This window comes from Sarcophilus harrisii, chromosome X (assembly GCF_902635505.1).
Source record: "Sarcophilus harrisii chromosome X, mSarHar1.11, whole genome shotgun sequence".
Classification (NCBI taxonomy): Eukaryota; Metazoa; Chordata; class Mammalia; order Dasyuromorphia; family Dasyuridae; genus Sarcophilus; species Sarcophilus harrisii.
In genome coordinates this window covers 61169682-61182563 of record NC_045432.1, presented here as the reverse complement: position 1 = coordinate 61182563, position 12882 = coordinate 61169682, and the positions used below count along the sequence as shown (strand labels likewise).

Below are 12882 nucleotides of genomic sequence, written 5' to 3'. Positions count from 1 at the left end.
TCTTGCTGGTCACATGCTTTTGTTTAGTTGTTTTCATTCTCATCAGACTCTTTGTGATCCCAGTTGGGGTTTTCCTGGCAAAAGATACTGGAGTGATATAATAATGTTGTAGTATGATTAAGGGGGTGGTATCTTCAGCTCATTTTACAGATCAGGAAACCGAGGCAAACAGAGTGAAGTGACTTACTCAACATCACAAAGCAAGAATGTTTCTGAAGCTGGTTTTGAACTCAAGAAGATGATTTGTCCCGATACCTGCTGGGCACTTTATCCACTGTACTACCATCTAGCTATCCTGGTCACATACTAGGCAGTAAAATATTTGTTGATTGATAATAGTCTTCAACTTCTGTTTCTCCTATGATCAGTGCCATACTACATCAGCACAAATTTCTTATCTAGACTGTTCTGTGCTTAGTCCTCTCACTAGAAAATGAGAGGACATCATCCACCCAAAAAGCTGGCTGGCAATCCAGGAGTTTGACATTTAACATTTAACTCTCCTGGTCTGGCTTAGCCACTACAAGTATCGTCTTATCTGTGTTCTCTAGTATCTTTGTGGTTATAGTATGTTTCAGAGTAAATTTTTAACAAATGAAAATGAATTTTGTAGCATTAAGTTACTAAGATAACTTTAACTGTATTTTGTTCAGATCTTGCTTACTTTTTACTACCTATCATTAGAACTCTGTCTTGTTCAAATTCCTCTTTATATTTTTTAATTCATTTCACTTTATTTTATAAAGCACTGAGACTTTTTTATTCATATTTTTTGTATTCTAGTTTTCCTTACCACCCCTGCTCCTCCAGCCGTTGAGAAGACAGGAAAAACAAGATTCATTTATATAGTCATGTAGAACATTTCCATTTTTTCCATGTTGTTTAAAAAAAGAATAAAAAGTAAAGAAAAGAACCAAAAATATTCTTCAGTCTACCCTCTAAATCCATCAGCTTTCTGTATAAAGGGGAAAAGCATATTTTATCATGAGCCTTTTGGAGTTAAGCAGAGTTACTACGTTAAGCAGAGTTACTAAGTCTTTCAGATTTAGTTACTTTTACAGTATTGTGGTCACTTTGTAAATTGTTCTGATTCTGTTAACTTATTTTTGCATCACTTTCTACAAGTCCTCTCAGGTTTCTCTGAAACCTGATCATAGTACAGTAGTATTATATCACACTTGGAAAAAAATACACAAAAAAGAACCAAAAAAAATTCTAAAGTAAAGGCAAATAGAATAGTTTTGAAAATAGTATGTATATTGTATATGTATGTGTGTGCGTACATGTATATGTTTTGTATAACACACATGTATCAATTTGGAATAGAGATCAATAGTTTCATATCTTACTGTTTTTGTGTTTTGTTGCGTCTATAGAAATGCTTTTTTGTATGTGTGCTTAAGAATTTTTAAAAAGAAAACTTCCTGTCTCTATTTATTGGTCATTCATCACTTGGGAAATGGATCTTATTCGGATAGATTTGAATCATAGGAAGAGCCCTTTAGTAGAGAAACTTTCTGTAAAGATTTTGTCCCAGGTAACTTTCTCTTCTCATTTTAACTGCATTGATATGTCCATTTTGCTTTCTGAAATCCTCTCTATTCCTTATTTGGTCATGGACTTTTCCTCTATTCATAGATCCAAAATGTAATTTCTTCCTTGGTCCTCTAATTTGTTTACAATGTGACCTTTTATGTCTAAGTCATGTGCCTATTTGGAGCTTATCTTGGTGTATGGCAGGAGGCATTGGTCAAAACCTAATTTCTGCTAGACTGCTTTCTAGTTTTTGTCCAATAGTGAGTTGTTCTCAGGAGCTAATCTAGCACTAAGCTACTGTATTCATTTAGTTCAGTAGATTGTTTCACTGATTAACTTCTCTGTTTTCCAACCAGTATCACATAGTTTTGATGAGTTCTCCTTCAGAGTATAATTTTAGTTTTAGTACTGCTAGGCCCTCTTCCTGCTTTTATTCAGTATCTGTCTTGGGAATCTTGACCTCAGTTCCTCCAGATAAATTTTGTTATTATTCTTTTCTAACTGTCTGAAGTGATTCTTTGGTAGTTTGGTATGGTACTGAATAAATAAAAGTAAATTAATTTAGGTAGTATGATGATTTTTATTATGTTTGCTCAGCTTATCTAGGAGCATTTAATATTTCTCTAATTATGTCTATTTCTTTTCATAAAGTGTTTTGTAACTGTATTCTATAGTTTTCGTGTGTGTTTTTATACATAGACTTCCAAATATTTTGCATATCAATATTTTAAAATGGAATTTCTCTTCGTGCTGTTTTGTTGGTAATATACTGAAATGCTGGTGGTTTTGTGGATTTATTTTGTTTCCTGCAACTTAGCTGAATTTATTATTTCAATTAATTTTCTAGTCGATTTAGGGCAGTAGTTCTTAACTTTTTTGTGTTTGGTTGACTCTTTTGGTAGTCTGGTGAAGCTTGTGAATCCATTCTCAGAATAATGTTTTAAATGTATAAAATGCAAGCCTTATGGTTACAAAGAAACCCAATTATATTGAAGTACACTTAATTAAAATCCTAAAAAGAACAAATTCATGGGCCTCAAGTTAAGAATATCTCAGTTAGGATTCGAGAAAGAGTTCTGTGTATAGACCAGAATATCAGCATAAAAGTAGATTTTTCCCCTTCTTTGCCTATTTCCCCTTGATTCCTTTTTATTTTCTTGTTATAACTAGCACTATGAATATCCTTGCTTTACCCCATTTTTACAAGAAAAGGCCTATAATGTATTCCTTTTACTTATGATTTTGACTCTTGCTTTTAAATAGATGCCATTTACTATGTTATGGGAAAAGTCAATTTATTTCTGTTTGCTAGTTTTTTATGTTCTAACAGAAATTGATGTTATATTTTGACAAAAGCTTTTTCTTGCATATTTTGATATAATCATAGGACTGCTTAGGTACTCATTATTAATACACGTCTCTTATATTTCTAGTTTCCCTAATATTGAAGTGGCACTGCATTCCTGGTACAAATCTATTCTCGGCATAACATATAATTTTTTATGTTGTTTTAGTCTCTTTGTTAATATTTAAAATTTTTGCATCTGTATTCATTAGAGATTTTGTTCTATCATTTTCTTTTTCCATATTGAATTTCCCTGGCTTAAGTATCAAAACAATATTTATATCCTAGAAGGAATTTAGTAGGAGCCCTTTTCTTTTCATTTTGCAGTTTCTGCAATATTGGAATAAATTGTTGTTTGAATATTTGATAGAATTCACTTGCAAAGCCATCTGGTCCCAGATTTTTTTTTCCCTTTGGGATTTCAATTGTGCCTTGTTCAGTTTCTTTCCTCGAAATTGAGTCATTTGAATTCTCTGTCTATTCTTTTAATTTTAACATTTTATATCATTTAATATATTAATCCATTTCATTTTACTTGTGTCCTGTTGACATATAGCTGGGTAAGATAGTTTTTGATAATTTCTTATGAATTCTTGTGAATTTTTGTTTTTTTATTTCTTTATGTTGGTAATTTGATTTTCTTTTTGTTTAAAAAATCAGATTAACTAATGCTTTATCAGTAGTTTTCAAAAAGCAGCTCTTGTTTTATTTCCTAATTCAGTGGGGATTTTTGGTTTTCGTTTTATTAATCTTCTCTTTGTTTCTCAGAATTTTTATTATCTATTTATATATTTGGAGTTTTTAACTGGTGAGGGTTTTTTGGCTTTATTTATTTATTTGTTTATTTATTTACTTTTAGCATTTTTAGTTGCAAGTCCAACTCATTGATTTTTTTTTTCCTCTTTTGCTGGGGTCTGTGATTTATTTTTGATAACACTTTCATTATAACTGATGTTCTTAGTAATCTTATATATTTTGTGATACGCATTTAAAAATTTTGAGATGTCCATAGGCTTTGCCAAATTCTCATAGCATTCTGTGTCAGAAAAAAAAGTTAAGAACTACTGGTTTAGAGAGAGAAATTTTTATCTAAGGATTACTTTGGTTGTATCCCATAAAAGTTAGCATGCTGTCACATTGTTGTCTTTAAAAAAAAATTATCTAGGATTTGTTTTTTGAACCACCAATTCATCTAAGATTATTTGGTTTCCAATTTTAATTCTTTCTCCAATTACACTTTACTGAATATAATTTTTATTTTTGTGCTATATTTAATAAAGCATATGTTTAATATTATGCTTTTTCACATTTGATTTTATATGGCTGATTTTTATAAAAGTGTGCACAATTGAGAAATGTGTTTTTTCTATTCCCATTCAGTGATCACCAAAGAGCTATCACTTTTCAAAAATTCTTTTCAGGTGTCTCTCTTTTTCTGTTCCTCCCTTCCTCCCTTCTTTCCTCCCTCCTTCCCTTCTTTCCTACCTTCCTTTCTTTGTTTTACTTGACTAGCTCTCAAAAGTACATTTGAGGTTCCCCAATATTACAATTTTACTCCTAATTTCTCCCTACAAGTTGTCAAACTTTTAAGTTTTTAGATGCTAGCCCATTTGGTGCATATATGGCAACATATTGATGATTATGATTCCCTTCAGCCTAATGCATTTTCCTTTCTCTTTTCACCAAATCCATTATTAATTTTCCCTTGCTATCTGGAATAATGATCGCTACTTCTGTTGTTTAAAATTTGGATGGAGCCTAATATATTTTGCTCTAGTCCCTTTTTATAACTGGACTTGAATCTTTGTTTCAAGTGTGTTTTTTGATAAACAATTTCTTATTTGATTGTTTTCTTAATCTGTTCTGCTATCCTGCGTTGTGGGTGAATTCATCTTATTCATGTAAAATGTTCTCATCGTTAATTGTGCAGTTCCCTCTATCCTGTTCTCTTTGTCCCCTGCTCCCCCTCTTTACAAAAAAGAAGAGGATGGAAAGTCAGAAGGAAAGTGGACCTGACACTCCTGATCTCTGCTTCATACTCTCTATTTCTACTCCTCTGCCCCGCTTCTCTTCCTTTCGCCCAGACACAATCATTTATTGTTACTCTTTCTTTTTAAACCCCTTTCATGATCCATCATTTGAGGCTAGAGTTTCTTTTGCTTAGGCTTCATCTTTCCCCCAGTCTACTCTTTCTCTCCTTCACCCTTCTCCCCACTCGCACTTCCCTCTTGTTTTTTTGTTGCGTTGAATGTATTTCCCCAGTAAACTCTTTTTGGATGACATGTATTCTATCCTTTTTTTAAACTAGTTCAGATGAAGGTTTCAAGAGATGCTCACTGTTCTCACTTCTTTATAGTTTTCTCTTTATATACTCCAGTTATATGAAATAATAAATTCCCTTCTTTCCTTCCTATTTTATTCCTTTTCCCCTTCTCTTAAAACTGTCAAAACTTAACAAAACCCACTCCCAGGTCCTTTGTCTTATTTAACTCCTTCTGTGACTTTTGATGACTTTAGAGTTCCCTGGGGACAGTTTTTTTTTTTTTTTTCTTTTCCTCCCCCATTAGAATGTAAATACTACACCTTTGGGTAATCCTTTCCAATTGTTCCCACTGTTTACTTTACACACACACACACACACACACACACACACACTTTTCTTCCCCCTTCCTCCCCCCTTTGTTTTTCTAGCTTCTCACAATCTGGTTCCTTTCCACTTTTCCATTCTTTTTAAACATTTTCCCTCTCTGGCACACTGGCCTCCTTACTGTCCTCCTAGTGGTCCAGGTCTTTGCACAGGCAGTGCCCCATGCCTGACCTGCTGTCTCTCTCTCTTAACTTCTGTCTCTGAGTCTCTCTGCCTTCCTTCAAGTCTCAACTCATACTGTACCTTCTGCAAGAGGTCTTTCCCTCTCACCCTAGCTGCTTACTGCCTTCCTTTCCGAGCTAACCTCTTCTTTCCACTGTAGATTTGTTTGTATGTGCCTAGTTATCTCCATGTTGTTTCTACTTTTTGACTGTGAGCTCCTTAAGGGCAGGGATTATTTTTGGCCCTTTGTATCCCCAGTGCTTAGATCTCTGTGCTTAGCCCATAGTAAATGCTTATGGACTGACTTGCTGATTGTTCTTTTATTTCTGAGTCTTACTTCTCTGGTCTGTTCTCCTGACTCATTCTTTCATTAAATAAATGAGTTTGGATGATTAGTGCTTTATAATGTAGTTTGAGATCTGACGAATCTAGTCATGCTTCATTGCTATTTTTTTCATCATTTGCTTCCCTTGAGATTTTAGACCTTTTCTTTTTTAAGATCACATCAGTTTTCTTGGCTGCCATATTACACTGTCAGTTTGAGTTTGCAAGGCTTCTTGAATTCCCAGTTCTCTTTTAAAGAAACAGCTGTCTAGACACGCCTCATCTGTACTTAGGAAGTTGTTAGTGGGTTGTTGGATTTTTTGTGTTTTTTTAATACAAATCTTAAAGTTTGTTTGTCCCTCTTAAATTTCATCTTAGCAATCAAAAGTTCTCTTTCCTCCAGATCTTAGAGGGGGCTGAGTGAGCTGTTGGTCGGCAGAAGGAGTATTTGCACCTCACCAAATCAGTATGTTTTGAATCTAATGACAATATCAGATCCTTGAATTATCTTATTGTCTGATGTAAAAGAATATTCCGCGTACTTCATAAATGTACGAATAGAGAATTATAGCAATTGGCTTTCCAGGCTCTTTGGATTTTGTGACCTTTGCCTGATTTTTTAAATGAATTCCTTTATTCTTAATACTGTTATAAAGCCAAGAATTGATTTTCTAAAGTAAATACTTGAGCTTATGTTCTTAAGTTGACTTCTTGTATTGCTTTCTAAATTCTTTAGGGAATGTACAAGCTGATGTGAATGTTCCATTGTTTTCTTTAGAGAAGTCAGCATCGCCCACTGTGTGCTTGAATGTTACAGTGTACCTGCCTCACATGCCATTCTTTGTCTCTTAGCATTAGCAAGAATATGTCTGCATGTATTCACACTTGTGCTGTGCAACCAGTAATTCATAAAGAAATTGCTAGATGGATCCTTTCTTTGGTGAGCGTGTTATATTTTCCCGATTAACATTGCCCCGAGTTTGAAATCCAAATCCATTTGTCTAGCACAGAGACAGGTATTTTCACTGTTTTTGAGCAAAGCTGCTCTGTTTCTATCTGTGTTGTTACAGCACAGTGAGTAGTGCTGGAAGTTAGAAAAAGAGATTCCTTGCTTTTTCCAAAATTCCTAGTATTTTTAGAAGTTTCTCGTTCTGTTTCCATTTCTGCTGAAGTTGTCCGTTTGAGATATTTTCTCATTGATGGAATTGTATTTTAGGAAGTTTTTTGATGCCGCGCAAAGTAGTTTCAAATCGTCCGTTTGTTAACTCTGTTCATTTTAAGCGTATGGCTGTATTAAGACTCTGAATGGGAAAAGAATTTGGGACATGGGCCAGCAGTGTTGCAAGTACGTTGTTAGAGAGTTAACACATTGCTTTTGCCCTCAGTTTCACGTTGAATAGCTTCTACCTTGAAGATTTTTGATGTTTTCATCACCGTCACTTCAGAGTCGCTCATTCGCTTGTCTGAATGTTGTTGGCTCCCCAGTCCTTATGCTTCTTCAAGTATCACTTGTGCACTCTGAATTAAGGCTTTTTCCTTTCAGGGTTTCTCTGTTGCCTCCACATATCTACCATGGGTAGATACACTAGCACTATTGTAGACAAAAGACCACTAACAGGAAACTCATTTTGTAATTTTCGAATCCATTAAACCTTTGAACAAAAGTTACCAGATGAGGTAGAAGGAGCAACGCGTACAAAAGAGCTTGGGTTTTTTAATGGACCCTCAAGCCTTTTATACTCTTATGTGAGGCCAGGGAGAAAGGTTTCCATAGTTACTGATTCTACTGGATTCACATGGTAGTAATTGTCATTATTGATACTAATGAAATGTCATCATTAGGGAAAAGTGTACTTTGCCCCAGCCCATTGGTTGTTGTTGAGCCTTTATTGAGCAAAGTAAATGTTAGGTACAATGGAGAAGAACAAAAAGCCTGGGCAAAAAAGAAGGGGATGTTTGAGAGAGTGGGAAAGCAGAGCCTCTGAAGCATGGTTTTTTTTTTTTTTTTTTTTTCTTCCAGCCTTGGATAAGTCCTTATTGGATTTGCAATGAATTTACAGGAAGAAATTATTTTGAAGAGGGTTCGAGACAATCATGGCATTGTAAAATCGCATATTAGAACCTAAAGGGAGTAGGGGTTTAAATAAGTAGGTTATTTACTTTGCAGATTTTCTATGGAGGCTGAGAAATCTCTTTCTGGTGATATCTGTGTGTCTGAATATGACTATGACTATATTATCACAACAAATAGAAACTGTTTCAAGGATTTTCTGTTAGTGTATATTTTCTAGCCCCTGGAGATGCAGCTTGAGTAATTGAGTGTTGATGCTAACGTGTTCAGTGAGATACAGGAGATTATTGCCAGGCATTATGGAAATCTTTGGCTAAGCCATGGTTTTATCCATGGCCAAGGAGCACCTGCTGGGGTATGGGCAGAGGCACAAAGCTGGCCTGGGCAGCCGGCCTCTTAGCAGGGAGGGAGTCTAAGCAACCATTATAGAAATATTGGGAATGAAAGAAGAATGCAGCTTCAGGCCAGCTGTCATTCAAGGAGAACTGGAGAAAAAAGATGAGGAGGAGGAGGCAAGGAGGCGACTTAGGTAATAAGAAAAAGAAATTATCACAGGTTTAAAAGGAGCACGGGGGAGGGGGAGAATGAGTTCATATATCCAGCTTAAATCAGAGGATAAAACTGCTCTGTATTTCGGTGCGCAGGTAGGACATGGGGAACTGTGTAAATCATGTGTATATTTAATATATATGGAAGAGAGGAGGGGAAGGGAGACAGAAAAATAGAAAAGAGAGAAAGAAATATGGGGGTGGGGGAGAGAGACGGAGAAAATTAAAAAAGAGAAAGAGATATGGATGGGGAGAGAGACAGAGAGAGATGGGGGAAGCAGAGAGAGTGAGTTCCCATTTGGCAGAGCTAATATAACCCGTAGGAGATTTTTCAAAAGTACATTTTCTTCAAGTTATTAAGATACTCATGTGAATTCATGTTAATCCTCTGAATTTTCCCGTGAATGGTTAGACTTTTAATAATGTAGTCAGGTTTAATTGGATAGAAAGGAACTGGAAAATTGAGACTGCAGGCAGAAGTCTTGGTGTTTTTCTCTTATTACACATTATTCTCCTTGCTGCACCCACTGGCCTATTTGCTGTTTCTCACCTATGCCATTCCAGTTCCAGTCTCTTTGCCTTTGCATTGGCCATCCCTGATTCCTGAAAACGCATTCCTTGGTAACTTGTATTTCCTAGAAGTCCCACTTTCCTTCAGAGGTCCTTTAAGTGTTATTCCTCTCTGTGAGACACTTTTCGATCTCACCTTTCATCCTCTGGGGGGAAAATCCTGTATACTAACTTTGTGATGATTTTGTATGTGCTCATATGTGGGCATGTTGCTTCTCCCTAATGGAAACAAAGCTTTTCAGAGGCAGGAGACATTATGGGTTTTGTCTTTATGTGCCCAGAGCCTGGGACTACGCCTGGCACATAAGATCTTATGAAATGCCTATTGATTGATCTTAAAATATTTCGTAAGTGCTTTTTTGGTGGAACAACTCATCACCACCACACACACAAAAATTACTCTTTAAAGAAAGTAGACTTTTTTTTTTAGATGGAAAGCACATGTTACCAAGTGGTTGAATATTTAAAAGAGAAAGATAAGCTACTATAGCGAAATGATAATATGCCAAAAAGTATTTCATTCTTTAGACCTGTAAGACCCTCTTTGATCTTGACCTTTGTTCTCTTTCTCCCCATGAAAAAAGTTCTCAAGCATATTTCTATTTCAGTGAAATAAAATTAAATTGAACATGAGAGTTGTTGAGGTGACCTTTGAGATAACTAATAATTTTCCTAGCATGTTCCAAAACTTGTGCTGGGAATCACTGCAGTATTTTCATAAATATGACAAATTCTGCTTAAGTAACACTGCTCTTTCGGGAGACTTTGGATTTGGGCCTCTGGTGACAAATGGGGCACAAAGATAAAAAGCTAAGAGAGTTGAGCATAACGAGCATAAGTATTGAATATCTCTGTCATTAAAAAATACTTTCTAGCTAAATTATTTGTAAATGAATTCTTATAACCTTATATACTTTCATACATTGATTTCCATTACAGAATTGGGCAGCGAAGGGATTCCTACTCAGTAGACTAGAGTGACTCTGGACAAGAAAGGGGATGTGGTAGCCAAGGGGGCCACAAAAATGGATCATCCTCAATATAGTGTGGGAATTGGTATTGATGTGGTGCTAGAATCTAGGATCTCCCTTTTGCCACTATATTACTGTTACCACAAACCCTTTCCTACATTTAGGGATCTACTTGCTGTGAGATTTTCAACATTACGTCTGCGACATCTCTTTGCCACAACGGACACTTAACGAACTTGTTGAATTGAATCTTGGATCCTTTCTCTTTCTTGTGCAATATTGTACTTTGCCAAGAAATGTCTTCTTTAAATTTGTGATGCTCTTTAGCCTGAAAAAACAAAAACAACTGAGCTTTAAAATCAGGGCTTTGGATTTCATAAAAAACAATTAGAGTAAAACCTTATTCACTCAAAATTATTGAAGAGGAGATTTTTATTTAGTGAATAGTCTGAGTTTCAGATGAACTTTAATTCATACATGTTCGTCATCAAGCGCATCACATTCAAACTAAGCCAACAAAATATATCATTAAATGGAAGTCTTTGTGGATACAGTTTAATAAATCCATAAATTGTTATTAACCTATCAGTGATTCATGTGTTTTTGGGTTTTTCTAGAGTACTTTAAAAATTTACTTGAAATAATTAAAATCTTAATCTCTTCTATAGTTTATTTAGTAGAACAAAAATCACTTTTTTTCATAAATGGTATATAACAAATCTAGCAAATTCTAAGTTAATGGGGGCTGAAGTGGTAATTTGTTTTTGTAATGTTAGATTTAGAAATCTGCTTTGAAAAAAATAAACTTGTTCAGTGAATATAAAGGATTCCATTACTAAACCTAGGGTTGGCATATTTAAGTGCTTGTATCCCTGTATCAGAGAATACCCAATCGCTGCAGATATACAGCCAGATTTTGGAGATATACAAGCCAGGATTCAAATATACTAACCTAGTTTTTTCTTTCTATTCCCTTCTCCCCTGCATTTGAATAGATCTCGTTCATTTGACTTGTCCGTCCTCAAAGAAAACAGCAAGAGAAGATTTAGAGTCAGTTGTGCAGAAATTGTTCACTCCGTATGCTGAGGCAGAGCTGGGTAAGAATATTCTGGCCATTCTTGATAGAAAGATACTTTCACTTTGTATCTGAATTTTCCTTTTAGTTATCTCCTGAAATGCAATGTGCCAGGTTTTACAAGCACTCTATTAGAATGATGGAGATGGGGCTCTTATCAATTCAGTGAAATTAAAAAAAATAGTAATAATGCTCATTATTAGCAAAACATAAGAAATGTGTGGCAGTGCTTCCTGATCATCCAGGATCTTCACCGAGTACATCACTTGGACTTTGTTTTTTTTTTTTTTTTAATGTAACAATCCTTTTGAGAAATCATGTAGGGAAAAAAAAAAACATCTTTGCATTATCGACGTTTGGCCACAAGAGGGCAACTAAAGCAATGAGTCTGTTTATTTTTTATGTATAGCAACAGAAATGACCCTTTAAATTAGTATTTCCTTCGAATGAGTATCCATGTCCCTGCTAGGGGTTCATATTAGAATCTTGTTCCCTTGGTTCGTTTCTAGTTCTTTATTTCCTTTGATTGGTACCGTCTGTTCACATGGCCTGTGTGTCCTGTGTCCTCTCTCCTGTTTTAATCTCTTTTTGTACTCTTACTGCATGCCTTGTTTTTTTGTCTTAATGCAGAGGAATATAGATGGGCTTATACATTTACATAAGAGAATACAAATTGCTTCATTCTCAAATGCTAATGGTGACGGGACTAACTCACTTTATTTTGTACTATCTGAGTAAAATTCTCCAATCTGAAAGTATATTTTGCTGTGAGTGGGTATTTAACTTGCTTTTTACTAAACATCAAGATTTTTCCCATTTTTAAGCTTCAGAAATGTCAATGATTATTATTATAACTTTTGATTATGAAGTTACCACCATTTTCACTAGGATATTATTCTTAATTGAAATTTAAAGTTATATTTTCAGCCTTTAGCTTTAATCAAATTAATAATTTGGTTACATAAACTGCGAACTTTGTACATGATGCCTCAGGCTTTGCTCATTCTTTTTTCTGCACACTCATTCCAGTAAAGATTGTTACTATAGTCAATACCCACCACAAAGAGCATACTTTCCCTGAAGCTACCATTTAGGGATCTTTTTTTATAAAATATATATATATATATAGTAGTTATTTGTAAAAAATCAGCTTGGAGAGCAAATGCACGTTCATTTAGTTAAATCTTCTAGCCATTAAAAAAAAACATTAATCTTAATGTTTAAAGTGATCCCATTTTGAAATGATGTATTGTTTAGAACCTGACTGAAATTCTTTAGTAAGAATTCCGAGATCAGAAGGGTCCTCAGGTGCACCGAGGCACTGAAAAGCTAGTTTTCACTGACACATGGGCCTTTTTATCATCAGGATGAGGTAGTGGTCGTATTTTAATTAAAATGTCAGAACAAATACTGTTGGAGTTCTTGAAAATGAATCACCAGATAAAGTGAGCACTGGGCCATGGCAGGTCAAAGAGGCAAAGTCACCTGGAGAACAGGACTCGATTCATTTTCCTGCCTAAATGAGGAAGAAGGAACTTTCTAAGGCAGAAGAACTTTTAATATATTAAAATGCATTGCTCTTTGCAGAGAGAACTCTGTTTTCATAGACTGATGAATTTAATCTGTATATTAA

General features: G+C 35.0%; 1 protein-coding gene across 2 annotated transcripts in view; it reads left to right on the top strand.

The window, feature by feature from the left end:
* CHM (CHM Rab escort protein) overlaps positions 1-12882 on the top strand; it is a 184566-nt gene that overhangs the window by 147309 nt on the left and 24375 nt on the right. For both annotated transcript variants that reach the window (XM_023507023.2, XM_031944598.1), the window contains exon 13: positions 11170-11271. In XM_023507023.2, coding sequence (XP_023362791.1) covers positions 11170-11271 — 102 coding nt within the window. The remainder of the gene's footprint in view (positions 1-11169; positions 11272-12882) is intronic.